The sequence below is a fragment of the Saccostrea cucullata genome, unplaced genomic scaffold (assembly GCF_032062105.1).
Source record: "Saccostrea cucullata isolate Sc308-1 unplaced genomic scaffold, CSIRO_AGI_Scuc_v1 ctg906, whole genome shotgun sequence".
Lineage (NCBI taxonomy): Eukaryota > Metazoa > Mollusca > Bivalvia > Ostreida > Ostreidae > Saccostrea > Saccostrea cuccullata.
In genome coordinates, this window is record NW_026934443.1 from 162,532 (window position 1) to 184,760 (window position 22,229).

The window sequence follows — 22,229 nt, forward strand, 5'->3', positions numbered from 1 at the left end:
CAATACACTACCATCAATCATAAACCTAAAAAATACTTTAACAGTTTACACATAAACATCAATCATAAATAGTGTATATTCCAATATAATATTGATCTTTGTAAAGTTTTTCCATTCATTTCACAAAGTGACAGATGGACAGTTTAGATTTGTAACTTTATACAAGCTAGTACACATCTTCGCTAGCCAAGGGTTTTTGATACACTACTCTCCTCATAAGCCCTAATGGCATATGGTATTAAAAAAAGTTTGGACTTTTTTATCAAGTAATGATTGGAGTGGATCGACATTGATTGACCAATCGGCAATTAATTTTTGTAAATGACTAGAGGTAAAACGAATGTTCCAATATTTGTGAATGAATAGTTTTTTCCGGAATATTCGAATAGAAAAATTGTATTTGAATATTCGGTCACGTGTTTAATACCTGTATATCATGCAATAAACTGTACAACATCTTGCTTTTGTTTGAGGTGGGAAAAGGAACATTTCTCTCTAAACAAAAGCAAAGACAACGCTGTTTGTAAACGTTGTCCGCAGGTAGTACTAGCATGATATATAGAGCACAATGTCAAATTTTATTGATCATGAAAATATATTAAACCCTTTATTAACTGTAATGAATATTCAAATAAGAATCGAATAATAGTCAAGAATATTCGAATGTTGATTTATGGTATTCTTCTCAGCTCTTTAAATGCAATATCTGTGTTTGGGACATATTTTGACTTTTTGCTCAATATATCCACAACCCAAAACGACATTTCTCTCTAAATTGTTATCCGTGTGGAAGATGCAATCCCAGTTATTATTTGCTGCCTGGCAGGACTTTTACCTTGTCAGTGCAAGACCAGGAATGGACAACAGCACCAAATTCCCTAGCATCACTATAGTCAGGTGTTCTATCAACTGTTACTAACCAGACTGATATCCATGGCCCAAATCCCAAAAAATTTGTCCAATTTACTACATGTATGTATTACCGGTATAAAATACATTTTTGTTTTTATTCAAACATTGAATATTTACATTAAAACTTGTTTTGTACAAACATGGTTATTGTGAATTCATGGATATAGCGAAGTTATCTTGGATCCCCAGCTATGTAAAATTAATGAATTCCTTATACAGGTGTAACAAATTACGGATATAGCTAAGTTAAATTTCACAGGTCCAGGCGACTTTGTTATAACCAAGTTTTACTGTATTAATTAAGACCAGATTTCATTACTGGTATTTTTTGTACCCTCTGTCGGCCTTATGTAATTCACATACTTGTTGCTTGTCAGGCACTGAGTATTTATCATTTATATTATCCCAACAGATGGTACAAAACATCACAAAGCAGTAACCGGAGCTAACTCTTACATAACTAGAGAGAGGCCTGTAGATACTTGTTGAATATATCAGTGTATTGACCCAATAATTGATCAGGAGATCTTGTTGATGCCTTGAATACATTGGTTGCAGGGAAAGGCTCTGACAATTTCCAGTGGTTCATTGATTAATAGAGCTGTGTGGTAAACTGTGTGCTGAGCTATTGATTCCATATTATTGTTCAGATCTGAAATAGTCTTTGGGAAGTACAGCTTCACTGTTTTTAATTCCATTTACTTGTTAATGATTGAGTCATGGATATTTTATAATTTGAGGATTAGGTTTCAGTTTAATTGGTAAGTTAAAATATAATGATTTGTTTATGATATTGGGAAAATTAAAAGAGGTTAGGCTTTTGTATATAAATACCACTTTATTATTTATGAATGGAAAAGGTCATTCTTGGTCAATTATAGTTGATCAATATATAGCATGTCAGGTCCTAAGCTTATAAGGTCACTTTCAGATCAAGATCTATAGAGAATAATGTTAAAAATAAGTGACATATCAGAAATGATATTTGTTTAGTTAAAATTATAAATCAATAGATTTTCTGGATTATTTTCATGATAATATGAGATAGAGTCATTTCACTAGTATAGTTATCAGGGAGATTAAAGATAACATCTGTTTTAGATAATTTGTTGATATATGAGATCAAGTTCTGAAACAGAAAGTGGTAACAGCTTTGTTTAATGGAAATGATGATTTCAGAATCTAGCAATTTGAAACTTATTTTTTCTCTCTTTGAAAGTTTAAGAAGCTCCAAATAAGAGTTTCAATGTATAGTTATATATTTGATAAACTTTCCTTTATCTTGTTTATGGCAAAGTAAATGCGATTACCGTATAATCCCTATTAACCGCCCCTGCCCCTATAAGCGCCCCCTTAGGTCTTTTTCAATCATTAGGAAATAAGGGCACCTGTACAGTTAATAAAATCAACAAGAATCGTATTAAAATATTGAAGAAAATGAAAATTAAACTTGTCTTTATCCTATTTTTCAATGGAAAATGAATAATTTAGCATAATTTGGGTGGATTATTTTCACTTTAAGTGAAGTTAGACATTATTTGAATGGTTCCTTGTATTTTTTTTTTCAAAAGATTTTGAAGTTAAAATATGACATTAAATATTATAAATAGCGTACCAAAATAACCGCCCCCTTTTCACAATTTTCTAAGCGCCCGGGGCAGTTTATAGGGATTTTACGGTAATAAAGACTGAATCCTGACTTTAATATGTATTGTTTGACACTGATGTATCAAATTGACAATTTACTGGTTTGTTTATATGTTGTATAGATAACACAATGTGATGGGTACCTGAGTTAACTAAGGAACTACTGAGGAGGGGAGAACTGGGGAGCAGGATGGTGCCCCACCCACCCTTACTGTACCTCCTAATACTGGCTCTATCCTACAGCCTGGCCACAGCCATGGGAGTCCAGGACAACTATCAAAGTAACAATTAATGTCTGCTTGTCTGTCTGTCTAGTTGTTTGTCTGTCTGTCTGTCTAGTTGTTTGTCTAGCTGTCTATGCAGTCCAGTTGTCTGTCTGTTTGATGTTAATGTTTTGTGTGAATGTTAGTAAATTTAGATGAAATCATTTCATTGGATGATTATTGGGAGGTTGAGAAAGTTTATAAATTCATATTTTGTTAATTATCCTGAAATCTATGTAATTTAAACATGTTAAAGTAGCGTTTGGGTTTTACTGAAAAATATTCTGGCAAATTTTGAAGAAGAAAAAATAATGGAAATGTGTTTAAAGAATATATTTTCAAAGTCAAAAGAGAAAGAAAAAGAAAAACATCTCAGATAAAAGCAATTTTTGCAGATATATAATGGTTTCAAATTGAAAAAAAAATTACCCTTGGTATGAAATGATTTCATTATATTTTCATACCTGTTTGTTGCATTGTTTGTTGTGCTCACTTTTCATTATTTTTCATCTTCATGGTTTCATTAATTTATCGCTTGTTTTCCAAAGATATTTCTGATCAAAAACCTTAACATTAAAGCCATTGCATATGTATCAATTTAAAAGTAAATTTCCGCTTCAAAATTTTCATATAAATTTTCAGGAATTGTTTTATCAGCTTTTTTGCATTGTCTACTTATAATTAATTTAAGCCATTATTTCTTAAAAGAAAAAGCTTCCAAGTTTGTTTGCAGGGCGGGCTTTCAAACATATATGTGTTACACATGATTATACACACCAGATTTCACCGACTTCATTGTTAAACTCTCCAGTGAGAGTCGTGATTGATGTTAATAGAGAAGATGCTTTATTATAATGCTGAAAACATGAAATTTCACTTCAACATATTCAACTTTCCATAATTGAATTTGAAAGCAAAGTGTATTGCTCGTTAAAGTACTTGATAGTTTATTGCAATCTTAGCATTATTAAGAGGTACATGTACATGTAGGTTATTGCATTAAAAAAATTAACATTGATTTCATCTTTTCTCGATTTTGGTACAATAAAACAGTATTTGTAATTTTTCTGTTTAAATTAAGCAAAATGTTATTTCTCACTAGATTTCATATTCTTCATTTTTGTTTTATGCATTGAAAATGCACATGCTTAGAGTTTGTTTCCATTAATTAAAACTCTGATTGATTTTGTGTTGTGGACACCACTTTTTAATTTGCATGAAATGTTTTTATTTTGTAGTTTTCTTTGTAAACTTCAGTTTTTCCAGAGGTTTCATTGAAGTAAGTAACCTGAATTTTAATATTTTTTTCATCATTGAGTTATATTTTCTATGTTTTTTTTCTTTGTATTCGTCTTGTTCATAGTCAATGCATTATATGCTGAAATAGCCTCTATATTAGTACTGAAATTTTGTGGGCAATTCTTGAAGTATGTCTTACCTAAATGCAATTAGAAAAGCATTAAAATAAACATAACCATGATAACCAAGTGTTTAACATATTGACAATTAATGTAAAATTTCTTAATCTTTTTTAAGGAGAAGGTAAACAAATGTCAGCCACACTTGAAGGCATCAAAAAGGAAGGAACAAAAATGACAACTAACTTTAAAAAAAGAAAACAAACTTTGACAAATCTGTAGAAAAGAGGAGAATTCTCAAAACCTTAAAGTACTTTCATGGGGAGATTGTGTTAGCGTCCATTAGGGACTTCACTACAATGGATCAAAAGATGTTTGAAGCATCCAGCCTTTTAATGAACATTTTCTTACTAAATTAATGGTAAAAATATTTACATTCAGAAAAAAATTGAAAATTGATGGGTGGGAAATGAAGCCCTCCCTCTCCTTTCCAATACTACGTACATGTATGTGCCTAAATATTATGTTCACCTGAGTTGATATTTGGTTCAGGTGAATTAATTTTGGTGTATTTTAAAAGTCAGATTTTTCCCTCAAACAAAATGGTAAAAACAAATGTAAGATATGTTAACCTTCTTCCTCAGGAGCTATTGGGATACAGAATTAAGCTTTCCATCCTTATCCAGAGGAATTTAAAATTTTTTGCTATCTGATGCATCGGTTTTCCCTAAAAGCAAGGAAATGAGATTGAGAACTGTCTATTTTGGTTTAGTAATTGAATATAATGAAGTCTTTTTAGTGCAAAGTTTGAATTCTAATGGCATTCCATTTCCTGCTCGTACCTTTGCAAAGAGAATAAGAAAACAGCTCTTTCCCATTTTTGTCAAAGATGATAGTCAAGATTTTCCATTTTCTCTTAAAGGATGAAAACCATAGTAGATTTAGATTACATTTTATGAGTAATCACTTATCACAACTGCAAAGAAGTGGGACATGTTATATTAATATGCCTGGTTTCTGTGCAGATATAATGTATACATGTATAAACATCAAGTATATGATACTAATATGCATGCAGTTTACTACATTACTAGTATCAATGACTAATCATTTCCTAGTGGGTTCAGAAATTGGCAACATCTTGTAATACCATATGTCTATCGATATACGTATGTATTTACCGGTAAATTAAACGTGTACAATATATGTATCTTTCTTTTTTTCCTTCAAATTAATTACTGTGAAATCACTCATTTTCATGGGAGTTTAATTTTCATTGCTTTTGAGGTATGGAGAGACCTTTGAATTCATGACCACCTGGAAATGTAAAATTTGATATGCATTATTACTTAATTCTTCTCCAACTGTGAAATCAAATCCCCATTAACCAAATTTCTTTCTCAAACCTGGAAAATTTGATCCAATGAAAGTGTGTTATTTTACAGTAACATAATGAAAATATGTGATTTTACAGTAACATAATGCTTGTAAATTGTTTGAACTGATTCTGATTAAGATAAGAATTTGTCTTATGGTTTCAGGATTCATGGATTCCTATGGAACTTGCCAGCACATGACATTCTTTGAGGTAGAGGACAATGAGTATTATATTCATGCCAAAGGCAGTGGGGAGGCCTACCAGGCACTTAGGTGCTCTCTACGATTTAGGACATACCCAGATCAACAACTGTGTGTCAAGTTTGACAGTTTTAGGATAGGGGATTGTGCTGTTCATTTTAAGGTGTTCCAAGAAAATCAGCCGATAGACTTCACATGGCAGCCAGATGAAAATTGTCTATATGTGAGTATCTTTGTAATAGACCATGAAAAGGTTAAATAAGGTCTTAACAATAAAATATGTTCAAATCAAAAGGTTAAATAGCATAAAATTTATGAGAAAAAATTATTGAAGAAGATGGGATTGACTATAATTATGGTTTAGAGTTTGTTACTGTTAAAGATAAGTGTTGCAGCAATGTTCAAAAAAGTTGTTTTTCCCCCAAAGTAATGCCAAGGAGGAGTTAGGACTCTCCAAAATAATTGTGAACATACATTTTAATTGCTTTAGCTTGAAATTCTCAAAATGAAGATAAAAAGGAGTTGCAGATGCTATAGCCAAACTTGCAAAATGCACTAAGCCTATATCACGTCTCCTCATGCTAATATTATACACTTATCCAATGGTTGTGAGTGGGATAGCTCTTTTATCAAACCCGCGACAGGAAACTATCCCCCGAGGGCTTGCCCGAGGAAAATTGTCTGTAAGTGGTTTGATGTAAGAGCTATCCCACTCACAACCAGTGGATAAGTGTTTTATTATACTGATGTATATTATAATTTTTAAGGTTTGAATTTTCTTTGGAGTTAGATAATACTGCAAGAATGAGCTGAAATCCTGATACGTCACAATGCTACTGAAGTCATTATGACATCATCAGACTATAGATTTAAACGCTGCATGGAAATAAAAATTGGCGTCAAAAATGCCAAGGAAAATTTTCCGAGGGGTGGGTAGCAAAAAATTGTACATACATTTTAATAGCTTTATGCGGGAAAATTTTCAGACTAGGAAGAATAGTTATTTTACCTTCTGAACTTTATACAGGAAACATTTTAACAGAAGTATAATAAATGTGTATATGTCATTAGCTTGATTGGCACTCCTTGGACCAAACTTGAAAAGGTTACTATGGTGCACCAGGATTGGGGAAAATCCACTTAAAATATCTTAAAAACAAGCACTTCAAAGAGGTTGAAGAATATTTTTACTCTCAAATTAGGAGACATGATGCATTAGAAAATCCTCCCAAGAAAATTTAAAGTGACAAGTGTGCTAGGGGGAAAAAAACACTGTGTACATAATATTGCACACTGAAAATTTTGTCATTTAAAGAGATATTCTTTAAAATTTTAAACTTAAAATATTGACAATAATTTTTTAAAAAAATTTTCCAGCGTCATTATGGCTGTCGAGATTCCCCCCAAACTGTGTGTAGTACAGACCGCTTTCTAACCTTACAGCTTTATAAAGAGAGAATTGATGCTGTAGATTATGACTTCTCTGTAACAGTCATGCCAAAAACAATGCAAAGTAAGTCTGTAAAAAATAGGAAAGCATATTCTCCTTTAATATAATGTGCAACCACAAGTTAATCTACTAATGTAATTTATTGTTGTTTAACTGAGTGGGACTATACCTATACCATGGTACAGTGTAATTATTCACTGACATGCTCTACAGTATTTTATATTTGATATGCCTTTTACCGGTACATGTTTTAGGATGGGGAGCTTTATAACATAACATCCTAAAACCTCTCTTACACCCACTGATATTTAAATCGCTCACTACAATGATTAGCATTGACACAGGTCCCATTTCAGATGAAATCATCATGTCCCTGGGGGTGATGGTGGGGGTGATAGTGGGCGTGGTGCTATTTATAGCAATCCTGGCCATCTTCGTCCTGTTCTGTTGCTGCAGGAAGGACAGACATCATGGACGTGTGTTCAGGAAGAAAAACAGCAAGCCCCGGTCGTCTGCTCAAGGGAGACTACTGGAGTCAGGACCAATACCTTCAGGTATACATGGGAGCTTTTTATATATCGGGTACATTAAAACATTCTTATAGGGAGGTGATAGGGATTTTGATTTGTGGTTTACAGTTCTTTTCTTCTCCATTTTAGCTCCACCAATGGATCCAGACATAGAAATGCATCAACACATCGTAACGAATTACGGTCATTATCCTAATGAACCCCCTCCTCCTTACGAACCCAAACCAGAACCAGTTTAGCACAGATCGCACTGCCACCAGAAAATATACAGAGAAGTCCAATTCCATGATATTCTTCTAAACTCAGTCGTCATTTATAGGATATGTAGCAGTGTATTATATTTTTATATGGTAAGAAAATTGCTAGGTATAAATTTAAAGGTCTTTCAGTGCAAATGCTAAAATTATCAGATTTCTGAAATTGTTTATATTGATATTTCTTGGAAGTAATATATTCCTTTATCAATATGAAACTTTGTTTTTTAACTGAAACTTTATACATCAAATGAGAAACAGTGTTGCCATATTGTGAACTTTTGGTCTTTATTTGGGGATAAATCTTTACTGTACGAGGGTCATTCAAAAAATATGTAGACTATGTCCTCTATTATCATATTATTCTTTCAACATTTAAGATCAACACATTTTCATATGTAAAAACATTTATTTTGTCAGTGTGTAAAGTTTTATTCGATTTGATTAAATGGAACTCATGTTAGACAATTTTAAAAGCAGCATGTTTTGTCACCACGGAGCACGGTTAACAATACCGTGACGTCAAAATCAACGTCGAGAAAGTTTCTCAAAATTACTAAGCTTTTTTCATTTCATACACGGTTTGTACCTTCTTCTCAATTTATCAAATTGTATCCATAGCCCCTGACACCTAGTTCGCTAGCAATTGTTTGAATACCTTAAAGTTAGATTCTCAATTCTTTATCGCGTAACTCTTCTTTGCACAAGTTTCACAGAAGTGAATCACACATCATGTTTTACTATTATTTGTTTCTTCGCAGACCGTTCCGGGTCCGATTTAGAGTCTTTAAAACTCAACAAATAGTCATTTCCATTGTAAACAAATGCATAGCACATTTTGTATCTATTTACTGGTTCATCAAGCATTCTCAGATTGTTGTAAAGGTTTCTCGAATGCAAGACAAAATTTTATCGCTACTGGCTGCTCCGTGACATCCTTCAGCGTCATCGTTTTTTGCTTATTTTCTTGATGTCTATCAGCCTTCAGAAATTGATATCTTTTAAACGAAGCCCTACGGGCTTGGGCCGATACCAACCGCTCGGGCTGATACCAGGGCCGAGATCAAAACAGCAGTGTGATATTCTATATGTATCACATTGAATTTTAGCATCTGAAGTAATAGAACGATACAGTCGATACTTAATTTAAAGAATTCAATTTTAAGTGCCTTTTTTTTGAGGTATGACTCTAGACATTATAAAGTGTCAAACTGGTAAATAGTTTAATTTTGACCAAGCTCCATTGCCCCATTTTTGCTGTATTAAATATTTGATAATTTTGATAATTATCAAGATATTTTCCAAGTCCAATTTTTTTGCTCAAATTATTTGAATTTGTTGTTAAAAAATGTGTACTAAATTTGGTTATAATATGACGTTAAATAAAAAAGTTATGACAAAAGTCTACTAAATTTTTGAATGACCCTCATATATATGTTTACATGTATAAAGTTTGATATAAAAAAAAAAGCAGTGCAATGGTTGTCCATTAGTGGAGGAGTATTTATTGATATTTGACAAGGTGTACGTGCCATTAGTATAATTTTAAATGACTTTTTATAATATGAAATTCATGTGTATTGATATATTTCTAAAAAATTTTATGTCTATACAAGTCTGGATAAGTGATTGCTGATGCATGTTTTCATTTTTTAGCTCTACTGGTCAGAGACCAGAAGAGCTTATGCGATAGTAATGCGTCCGTCGTCCGTCCGTCTGTCTGTCTAGCTGTCTGTCTGTCTGTCTGTAAACAATCTTTCAAAATGCTACTCCTCCTACAGTTTTGGTCTGATTTCAATATAACTTGGCACACAAGTAGACTACAATAAGATACATAATTCTGTGTATTGGTTTTTGATTTCGATTAACGGTGTTGCCGTTGTTACTAAAAATAGAAATTTCTGTGAACAATCTTTCAAAATGCTACTCCTCCTACAGTTTTGGTCTGATTTCAATATAACTTGGCACACAAGTAGACTACACTAAGATACATAATTATATATATCGGTTTTTGATTTCGATTAACGGTGTTGCCGTTGTTACTAAAAATAGAATTTTCTGTGAAATTCTTTCAAAATGCTACTTCTCCTACAGTTTTGGTCTGATTTCAGTATAACTTGGCACACAAGTAGACTACACTAAGATACATAATTCTTTATATCAGTTTTTGATTTCGATGAACGGTGTTGCCGTGGTTACTAAAAATAGAAATTTCTGTGAAATTCTTTCAAAATGCTACTCCTCCTACAGTTTTGGTCTGATTTCAATATAACTTAGCACACAAGTAGACTACACTAAGATACATAATTCTATATATCCGTTTTTGATTTCAATGAACGGTGTTGCCGTTGTTACTAAAAATAGAAATTTCTGTGAAATTCTTTCAAAATGCTACTCCTCCTACAGTTTGGTCTGATTTCAATATAACTTGGCACACAAGTAGACTACACTAAGATACATAATTCTGTGTATCGGTTTTTGATTTCAATGAACGGTGTTGCTGTTGTTACTAAAAATAGAAATTTCTATGAAATTCTTTCAAAATGCTACTCCTCCTACAGTTTTGGTCTGATTTCAATATAACTAGGCACACAAGTAGACTACACTAAGATACATAATTCTGTATATCGGTTTTTGATTTCGATTAACGGTGTTGCCATGGTAACTAAAAATAGAAATTTCTGTTAAAAACTCTCAAAATGCTACTCCTCCTGCAGTTTAAGTCTGATTATAATATAATGTGGCATGCAAGAAGACTACACTAAGTACATAAAGAGACTTAATCAAGGATCATTATTCTTTTTATTGCTGTGGTAAAGTTTCTTTCCCAACTGCTTAAGAACTTTTCTCTTCCTTTGCTATAAGTACAAACCAGTAGAGCTTCAGTCTCGACAGAGACTTCTGGTGTTATTTATATGCCTTAACATTGTCAGAAAAGCTACATGTGCTAAAAAGGATTTGAATCTATATGACTAAGTCATTAATTGTTCAATACTGTCACTATGTGATAAATATGCATATTATGAATTTAAGCAAAAGAATTTAAAATAAGAACAATAATAAATATCTTATAATTAGGGTAATTATAACTGTATGTAACTTTACAAAGGGCATATTTAAAGTTTAAATGAAACAATACAGATGTATTTTGAAGTGCATACAATTTATTTTTTTCCAAAATAAGTAAATTTCATCTTTGAACTCTCTAAATAAGCATTCTGTACAGACATGCATTTGATTAACCTGATTAACTACCGTATGTTTACATTAATTGACGAATTCAAAATTTAGCACAAAAATCACTAAATACATGTACACATATTGAGTTGTTGGCATATTCATGAATTAGTGCTACACACTATTGCCTCATATAATGCATTCATAAAATGATTTCTTATAGTGGTAGTCATTAATTAGTCCATTATAGTCCAAACGAAAGTTGCCAAAATATGGAGCCCACTTTTTTGTTAAGTACACATACAGTATTTTAATTTTTGGGACATCCCCCCCCCCCCCAAATTTAAGTAGATATAATGAACAGTGCATTTAGTCTTAACTGTATATTCTTTTAATTAATTAAACAAAAGAATTTTTTGTATGGATTTATGTACACTGTATAACTAAAAACAAATTTTCACAGGTTATATGTGACGTCATATCCACAAGCTATAAATAAATAAAATATAATCTGTACAAATATGACTTTGTACATGTATGCACTCTGAAGATTTTCAGTGGATTCAATTGTGTGCTTCAATCTATTTACAAATGACTGAAGAAGAAAAATATAGTGATTTCAAGATTTCTTTTATTAACATAGTTTTACTTTATCGGCGGGGTTCATTATATTCTAGTCATTTTTAATTGAGTTGTATGCAGGTGATTTGTAATATTGTGTTCTTGTTAATCTAATTGAGTTAGTAAATTATTCTAGACTAGATCCTGGTCAATCTTAACAGAGGATGATTCAAATTATCATGTATGTACCACATAAGTGCATATTTATTGAGACATAAATTAAGTGATTTATCCCCATAAATTGCTGTAAAATATATTTATATATATACCGGTATATAAATATATAAAATGTATTTTCAAAGTAGTGAAATCTAATTTACGTGGATCATTTGAAATATATGAAAAATATTTAGTCTAATCTCATTTACTTGGATCATTTGAAATGTATGAAAAATATTTAGTTTAATACTGTGATATACTATGATTCTAGGGATTTCATTTTGTAATATATTATTTATTTTATTGAAGAAAAAGCTAGAAAACTTGGTCAATGCGTGTACAAAGTTAAATATGAATCAAGCTTTATTTACAAATTTCATTATTTTGTTTTTTTCTTTGAAGTATTATACTGTTGCTTTATTATAGATTTAACAGCATGTTATTATAGTTAAAAGATCTATTTATGTTTTTTATCTTATGAAAGTATTTAGTGTATATAGTTTTGTGATGTATTGTGACTCAAAATCATGTCTGGCATGTGAGAAAGGTAAAAGGTGTTAAAATTTTTATACCTGTAATTATTAATTTTACGATAGCTTTATTTCTGAACAAATTCATTGGAATCTTCCAAGCTGGCATTGTCATAGAAATATTAATTTTACTCACTGTTCAAAAAATCAGACCCTTACGAGAAGCACTGACTTTCACAGTTGATGGTTTACTTTGACATTTAAACATGTATCATCTACGGAGGAACAGAATTAATAATAGATAAGAAAACCTTTCTAGTGGTCATAGGTATGGTTTTAGGGACACTAACATATGAAGGCAGGGGGTTGAGGGTAGGGTCACTAGGGTGGTTGTCATTTTCTTCAAGGGCAACTTATCTGTGCTTTGAAATAGTCCATTTTTTTGTTGAATTAAACGATGAGCTAAATATTAATATCCTAAAAGAGATTCTGTACATTGTCCTACTGTAAAAGTAAGCCACCAACTGTAAAAGTCAGTGGTCCTCATGCGTATATGAACAATAAAGAAAACTTAAGATTTATTTCTGTCAAATTACAAAGAAGAAAAAAAAATAATACCATGTTTCAAGATGTTTTCTGACATGGTTCATGTATCTTTTGTTTTTGACTTTCATTATACGTATATAATTGCATTTGAATTATTATAAATATTACAAGTAAGTGTTAAAGTAAGTCTTCTATGATAAATATATTTAACAAAAAACATGATAGTGATAAAATATAATGCACACAATTTTAGCATGTCTTTTACAGCTTGAAATTTGACAGAAGTGACCTTTTAACTCAACAAATTTAAATATGAATCTATGTATTAGAGTTATCTTCACATGTCTTATCAAAGGGGTGACGAGCCTTAAAAATTTTGTTTAGAGAAAATTGACACAATCATGTATAAACAGCTGATATCTAAATTACAAGGTTCACAAAAATTAGCATATCAATGCATTGTTTCTTTAGCATAAGATTATTTTTACATTTTTTTTTAATTAGGTGTATTATTACCATTATGTTTTTCCCTTTATTTATAGTATTATATTTATGAAATTTTTATGTAATATTGTTGTGACAAAAGAAGTCATTGCATGTGTGTGTTTTCATTTTTATCATGATATACATGTAAGAAACAAGATTCATATGACCATATGTTAAGTATTGTTTACGGATCCATTTAAATTTGATTATTTGTGCTTTAAAGTGCTCTTAATGTTTATATAAAGTGATAAGACCTAAAATATTTGTTGTTATCATAGAGAGAATATTCAACATGACAGAATTGTAAAGATTGTCTACGACAATTGAGAGCATGAATTTCCCCATTATTTACTAGTATAGGTTTTTTTCAGCAACAACAACTGAGTTTGTACTTAAGAAAAGAACTTTTGAAGACAACGCAATGGATATAAATTTTATGTCACATTTTCTCTGCTGTGTACACGGTAAATGAGGTGAATACTTACTTTTAATAGAGAGACTGACAATGAATAAATGGTACACATAAGTCTGTAAAAGCTGGATTTAGGACCATTCTGCATAATATTCATCCTCTGTCTGTCTGCTGTTGCTCTTTACATTGAAAAGATGTCCAATCATCATCAGTGATATTGTTTCAAATTTAAAATCACAAAAACAAAGATTATTACTGCATTGGTTACCTCACCGAGGGTCTGGTCTTTACATTGGGGATGTCCATGAGTATTAATACAAAGATTTGGCACATGAGTCTTTACATCCATCAAATACCAATGTTTTTAGTACTAGTGCATTATTATACACAAAAAGTCCTGTGGGATTTGAATGGTATCATAATACAATTCCCCACTGTTCCATACGCACCAAGGCTGTATATCATTATTATTTATTATCACTGTAAAAAAAAAAATTAGTCAAAGAATGAGATATGATAGTTGCTAATGTACAGCCAAATACAACTTAGCAAATGAAGAATCTATTTTCGCTCACCTGAGCCAAAGTTTCAAGTGAGTTTTTCTGATCGTCGGTCATCCTTGTTATCGTAAACTTTTAATATTTTCATCTTCTTTTCCAGAACGAAGGCTTTGTCACAATGAGTATGCATGTGAAGTATAAAAGACATAGCATCAACTGGTCAAAAGTTATGGCCGAGGTTAAATATTGAAAATTTTTGTAAAAGTGTGTCACACTAAAAGGTCAGGGTCAAGAGTTCAAATTTAGTGGTTATCTAAGAAAGGTATATTGTCACCGGAAATACATCCACTCAAATGTTATTGCCAAAGTTCAAGATTTTGCAGACGGACGGAAGGACAGGGAAAAACATATAACCCCGAATCTTTGATTACGTGGGGATAAAACAGTATCCAGAAAAAGAGTCACGCTATGTCAACATTTGTTTTAAGATGGATGATTGATCTACACAACAGGGTGCATTTCAACGTGATTACAATCAACTAGATTTTAAATTGTGCTAATTCAACAATTACAACAAGATATATCAATGCTTTTATGTTAAAATATGCCTTGTCTGGACATAAATACTTATAAACACATTTGTGTACAATCAGATTCAAATCAGATCTTTGTTACGCTCCGAAATTCTGATGATGGTAAATGTACAAAGATCGTTCTTGTACAAAGACCATCAGAATTTTGGTGCGAAACAAAGATATGATTTTAATCAAATTTGTTTGTATATTATAAATATATACATGCATTATTACGCTAAAGATAGAGTTCAAAGAATATATGTAAAATGGTAACATGCTCATAAAAAGTCCAATATTTCAAGTAAAACTGCGACGAATATTCACCTTGAGAAGATTTTAAAAAGTCGGATTATACTTGTTATACTTGGTGTCAGTTTTTGATTCAGGATTGATAAAAAAAAAAATTAATACAATCGGGCTGATGGGATGGATATATTTTATGTGCATTTTTAGTGTTTCTCTGCGATACGCATATGCAACAGAGTATTTGAGTGAGTATGTGCAAAACGTTTATGAATAACAAATGTGATTTTGATTTTTAAATTTTCATCAATTGTTAAAATGTTGTCGTCAATAGTTGGAATTAATGAGTAGAGAACGACTCTCCATCACCCTCTTTTTGACAATAAATGTTGATAAGTATCTTAAGTTTCGAAGAGGGGGGTCTTAATAAAACCGTACCAAATGAAAGGTTTTATCATGCATGAAATGCTCTTGTGAAGTATGAAAACTATCGCAACAACCGCTCAAAAGTTACGGTCAAAGTGAAAGTTTTTTGCTAAAGTTGGTAAAACTTCAATTGCAGGGTCAAGATGTCACATATATTAATAACTCAAACAAGTCTAAGACTTGTCATAAGGGAAAAAAAACACGTGAGAAGGTGAAATCCCGAGTTTCAGGCAATCAAAACTTATTTACGAGATTAAAGGTTTGTTATAATGCACTTTGAAAAATAATGCACTTTGAAATTATTTTCAAAGTGCGTTAAATTTGGGACATAATTAACACACTTTGAAAAAAAATATTCCTTTCAAAGTGCGTTAATATCGACCATATAAACGCACTTTGAAGAAAAAAAAATGTGCACGGATTGGTCAATATTCTAGCTAAAACCTATATTATGTCTATCTTTGCAAAAAAAAGTTTTGGGAGCTAAACTCCCCTAGTCACCCCCCTGGGTCCTATAGTGATGATCTTAAACATTAATGGACTTTCAATTTTAGAAGAACTAAAATTCAATGCATTAAGGGCTTCCTTGTTCTTTTAAACTGTATTTAGAAATTTTCCAGTTTTATTTTTTCAAATATTACCTTATAAGCTCCATGTACGAGAAATGCGACAAAATGGGATCTACGTTTGTACACTAATAAAAAAATAGTTTTCCCGCATAATTAATATGATGATCTTTTTATAGTTACATGTATTTGATAAGCATGGCAAAAAATATTCCTGCACAATGTATGATGGCTCTCTTTTTTTAACAGTTATTTTATAAGTATAAAGAAGTATGAAAAATTAATTATTTATTCATTTTATACAATTTTGTTTTGTATTTTATTTGATTTTGTAAAGCTTCTGTGGCCAAAATATATTGTTAGTTGACTATTGTTGCTTAGATCAGCGAAATGGTCCCTGAACCTTGAAAGTATATCAATGTAATACCAGTTATGTAAATACATAATATATATACATGTATCTGGCTAGGAAAGATAAGAGGGTAACTCAATTCAACAGAGTTTCGAAAAAAATAAAACAAAATAATACAGTGTATTTATAGAATCTAAGTCCATTTTTTTGTTATATATATATATATATATATTTTTTTTCAAAGTACGTTAATAAGTGTCTCCATGGTTAAAAATGTTGATGCACACTCTCACTTTGAATTTTTTTTTTCAAATTGTATGGATTTTGCCCCAATTTTAACGCATTTTGAAAAAAATTCAAAGTGCGTAATTTATATTTCAAAGTGTGTTGCCACGAAGCTTTAAGTTTATGTGAACAACATACGTAAGAGAGATTTACGATGAACAAACACTCGAATCGAAGTAATCGAATGTTCCCAAAATCTTCATATAAAAGAGCAAATTTAGTTTGTCGTACAAAAATAAGTAAATGAAACATACATCCTCGAAGAGATAACAAACAGTATTCAAGATGAAAAGTCCATAAAACAATACAAAATAGGAGCAGAGCAAACGGACCTCCAAAATGTTAGAGGTGGGATCAGGTGCCATGGAGGAGTGAGCATCCCCTGCCGACCGGTCACATTAGCCGTATGCTTCTTGTCATGATCGGGAAATGATGGAAAAATTAATTACAAGTAACATAATGCTTGTTTATTTGAAATGCAGATTCTGATTTGAATTTGTCTTATGGTTTCAGGATTCATGGATTCCTATGGAACTTGCCAGCACATGACATTCTTTGAGGTAGAGGACAATGAGTATTATATTCATGCCAAAGGCAGTGGGGAGGCCTACCAGGCACTTAGGTGCTCTCTACGATTTAGGACATACCCAGATCAACAACTGTGTGTCAAGTTTGACAGTTTTAGGATAGATGATTGTGCTGTTCATTTTGAGGTGTTCCGAGAAAATCGCCCAAAACACACAACAAGACAGTCAGAGGATAATTTTCTCTATGTGAGTATCTTTGTAGTAAACCATGAAAGGTAACTAGCATAAACTTCATATGAGAATGATAAAAAAAGTTGGGAGTGGCAATAATTATTGTTTAGAGTTTGTTACTGTTAAAGATAAGTGTTGCAGCAATGTTCAGAAAAGGTTTTCCCCAAACAGTAATGCCAAGAACTCTCCAAAGTAATTATGAACACAACGTTTTAATTGCTTCAGCTTGAACTTCTCAAAATGAAGATAAAAAAGGGTTGAAGGTGCTATATGTAGACTTGCAAGATGCAGAAGGCCTGTATCACATCTTCTCATGCTCATATATGTCATGCACTCCTTGGACCAAAAGTTATAAGGTTACTATCCTGCACCAGGTTTTAGGAAAATCCACTTCACCTTCTTAAAGACAGGCACTTCAAAGAGGCTGAAGAATATTTCTTGCTCTCAAATCAAGAGAATGATGAACTGAATGCATAAGAAAATCCTCAAGGAAAATTTAACCGGTCATGGTAGCCTAGTGGTAGAGCGTTCATTTCGTGATTGGGAGGATCGGGTTCGATTCTCGCCGCGTCAAACCTTAAACGTAAATATAGGTAGTCAGTAGAAGTGAAAATCACAGGTCTTTCGGATATGACTTTAAAAACGATGGTCTTGTGTCACGGTAGGGTTGGCACGATAAAGAACCCTCAGGATTCAAAAGCCCCGAGTGCCATGTGAGTGAAAAATTCCCGAGTAGGACGTTAAAAAATATACAATCAATCAATCAAAGCAAAATTAAAATGATATGAAATCATTTGCAAGTGTGATAGGGGGAAAACAACACAGAACTCCTCTGTATATATATAATATTGCACAATGAAACATTTGACATCTTTGAGAGATATTTTTTTCAAATATTAAACTTAAATATTGACAATGATTATTTAAATCTTTTTTTCAGCGTCGTTATGACTGTCACAATTCCCCCGAAACTGTGTGTAGTAAAGACCGCTTTCTGACCTTGCAGCTTTATAAAGCGAGAATTGATGCTGTAGATTATGACTTCTCTGTTACAGTCATGCGAAAAACAATGCAACGTAAGTCTGTAAATACCCATCGTAACCACAAATTAACCTAGTTATGTAATTTTTTGTTGTTTAACTTATTAAAAAGTGTAAATAAACATAAGGTGTTATAAAATACATTCAACATATACACCTATGCTATTTTCAGATATAACACGGTAATTATTCACTGCCATGTAATATTAATGGTATTTTAAATTTGGTATGCCTTTTACATGTTTTAGGATGGATGGCTTTATACGTTATATTATACATCCCTAAACCTTTCATACACCTTTTGATATTTTTAAAGCACTCACTACAATGATTAGCATTGACACTGGTGCCATATCAAATGAAATCATCATGTCCCTGAGGGTGATGGTGGGGGCGATAGTGGGCGTGGTGCTATTTATAGCAATCCTGGTCATCTTCGTCCTGTTCTGTTGCTGCAGGAGGGACAGGCATCATGGCCGCGTGTTCAGGAAGAAAAACAGCAAGCCCCGGCAGTCTGCTCAAGGGAGACTACTGCAGTCAGAAGCAGAGCCTTCAGGTATACATGTCAGCTTTTTTTCATATACAATAAAACCCAATGTGGGACATGCAAACCAGTCCTTCGCATGAAACTGTTTAAGCGGAAGTCCCTTGTCGCAGTAGATGCTGACACGAAAAAGATCCCTCATTGCTCAATGGTCCTGAGTGTCGGGTATAGGAAAAAAACTTGCAGCAAGTGGTGTCATGTCTCCATATGAGTGAAAAATTCTCGAGAAGGACGGTAAACAACATACAATCGATCGATTAATCAATCTATCAATCAATCAATCATATACAGTAAAACATGCTTATAGGGAAGTGATACGGATGAACAATTTTGATTCGATTCATTACAAACTTAATTTGTTATATCCGTTAAGTTTTTAATACGTTTTAAAACCATTGGGAATGAAACCACTCTTGGCCATGACTTGTTTCTTATTTGTTTCTTAAAAACGATATCTATATTCTTCTCCAGTCATAAAATGTGTATCCCAATCTAGGAACAAAGTAGATAAGTATATATCATATGGAGGTGTATTGTTGAATTTTTCTCTTCATATATGTGATTCTATAGTATATTGCAAACAAGCATAGCAGAATTGATCTTATGCTAGATTTATGTTTTAAACTTATCTACGCCCCGTGAGGATCCGGGTTAGAATAGGTCTTCAGAACCCCCTTGCTTGTCGTAAAAGGTGACTAAATGGGGCGGTCCTTCGGATGAGACCGTATAAACCGTGTCACAGCAGATGTGGCACGATAAAGATCCCTCCCTGCTCAAAGGCCATAAGTGCCGAGCATAGGCCTAAATTTACAGCCCTTCATCGGCAATGGTGACGTCTCCATATCAGTGAAATATTCTGGAGAGGGACGTTAAACAGTATACAATCAATCAATCAATGAATAAACTTATCTACTGAAATTCACATTTTATTTGGGAGAAGAGAACTTTATTTTCTCAAGACTGTCAGCTTGAAAAAATTTCACATATATTTGTAATATATTCGTAATACTCAAGTTAATTTAAGTTTGTATGAATTATGTCTTGCAAATAAATACCAAAATGACCATCTCGCCAAAGTAAGGTGTCTGGAATATTTGGTGGTTTACAGTTCTTTTCTTCTCCTTTTTAGTTCCACCAATGGATCCAAACATAGAAATGCATCAACACATCATAACGAATTATGGTCATTATCCTAACGAACCCCCTCCTCCTTATGAACCCAAACCAGAACCAGTTTACCCCAGAACGTACCAGACACTGCCACCAGAAAATATACAGAGAAGTCCAATTCCATGATATACTTCTGAAGTCAGTAGTCATTTATAGGATATGTAGCAGTGTATTATATTTTTATATGGTTAGAAAATTGCTAGGTATAAATTTAAAGGTCTTTCAGTGCAAATGCTAAAATTATCAGAAATTGTTTATATTGATATTTCTTGGAATTAATTTATTCCTTTATGAAACTTTGTTTTTAACTGAAACTTATATGTCAAATGAGAAACCGTGTTGCCATATTGTGAACTTTTGGTCTTTATTTGGGGATGAATCTTTACTGTACTGTTTTTGTATAAATTAATGTATAATCTATATAAGGAATTTACACAGGTGACATGTAAGATCCACAAGATATATTATAATCTATACATAATATGACTCTGTATGTACTGTTCTAAGATTTTCAGTGCATTCAATCATTGGATTCACATATATGTGCTTCTCTTTACAAACAACTGAAGAAGACAAATATTAGAGATTTCAAGATTTTTTTTATAAATATAGTTTTACTATATATTGAGTACATTAAATTCTGGTCATTTTAAATTGAGTCATTTGCAGGCGATTTGTAATATTATGTTCTTGTTAACAACATATTTTAATTGATTTATTAAACTGTTCTTGTTCCTGGTCAACCATATTCTCTTTGGATGTAGGCGAAAGCCTGTCCACTTCTCTAAAGAGAATAGGTCAACCATAGCAGAGGAGGATTGACATAAAAATGTACCATACATCTACACATAATAGGACATTTTAGACACAAATTAAACAATTTATCCCCTCAAAATTGCTATAATTTTTAGCAAAGTAATATAAGCCATTTTAGAATGTCAAGAGAGATAAAGTTATAACAAATGAAACAAAATAAATCGTTAGCAAAATTTAATATTGTCAATGTGATTAATTGAATAGCTAATTTAAAACTTAATTATAATGTATCATTTGAAATGTATGGAAAATATTTATTTATTTATTTATTTTTGCTATATACTATATTTTATGAATTTCATTTTGTAATATATACCAGTAATCATTGTTATCCAAAGAAAAGCTAGAAAGTTTGTCACTGTGTTTATCATGTTATTGATGATAAAATTTTTTTGTAAACAAATTTCATTTGTTTTTCCCCTTTGAAGTATTATACGAGGGTCATTCAAAAAGTTCGTAGACTTTTGTCCTTACTTTTTTATTTAACGTCATATTATAACCAAATTTGGTACAAATATTTTAACAGCAAATTCAAATAATTTGTGTAAAAAAATTGGAATTTAGCTTCATATTTATTAAAATTACTAAGGATCTAGTACAGCAAAAATGGGGTCGCAGAGCACCGTCAAAATTGAGTAATTTACTAATTTTAAATTTATAGTATTTTCAGTTATACCTCTAATAAATGGAGCTGAAACGAAATAGAATTTACATGTTTCAATAAAGTATTGCTGTATTAATTGAAATGAAATCAGGTTATGTAATATGTCGCTCAATTTAAAAGATATCAGTTTCTAAATACATATGGACTTGATTAAAAAAAGCAAAAAACCATGACGTTGGAGGACGTCACGGAGCATCAAGTAGCAATAAAATTGTATTTTACATTCGAAAAATTTCTTCTACAAGCTTAAAAAATCCGCATTAACCAGGATCTGTATGAAAAATAATCTGTGCATTTATTTTAAATGGAAAATACAATTTTTGAATGGTAGCGAGTTTGAATTGGACGATTGATTGTCTGCAAAGAAACAGGTTAAAGCAAAAATATTGTCGAAAGAGTTAAGAACGTTATTGAACGTGATGTGTGC

At 31.9% G+C, this 22,229-nt stretch overlaps 2 protein-coding genes across 2 annotated transcripts; both read left to right on the plus strand.

The window, feature by feature from the left end:
* Window positions 1-1,447: 1,447 nt before the first annotated feature.
* Window positions 1,448-8,143, plus strand: LOC134240730 (uncharacterized). The gene is made up of 6 exons (XM_062722794.1): window positions 1,448-1,673; window positions 2,682-2,840; window positions 5,722-5,981; window positions 7,136-7,271; window positions 7,553-7,762; window positions 7,868-8,143. The coding sequence occupies exons 2-6, from the start codon at window positions 2,750-2,752 to the stop codon at window positions 7,975-7,977; spliced, it is 807 nt and encodes a 268-aa protein (XP_062578778.1). The 5' UTR covers window positions 1,448-1,673; window positions 2,682-2,749; the 3' UTR covers window positions 7,978-8,143.
* Window positions 8,144-15,334: 7,191 nt separating this feature from the next.
* On the plus strand, window positions 15,335-20,711 carry LOC134240729 (uncharacterized). The gene is made up of 5 exons (XM_062722793.1): window positions 15,335-15,429; window positions 17,324-17,583; window positions 18,509-18,648; window positions 18,944-19,164; window positions 20,282-20,711. Exons 1-5 carry the CDS (start codon window positions 15,360-15,362, stop codon window positions 20,446-20,448), a joined length of 858 nt encoding a protein of 285 aa, XP_062578777.1. The 5' UTR covers window positions 15,335-15,359; the 3' UTR covers window positions 20,449-20,711.
* Window positions 20,712-22,229: the final 1,518 nt, after the last annotated feature.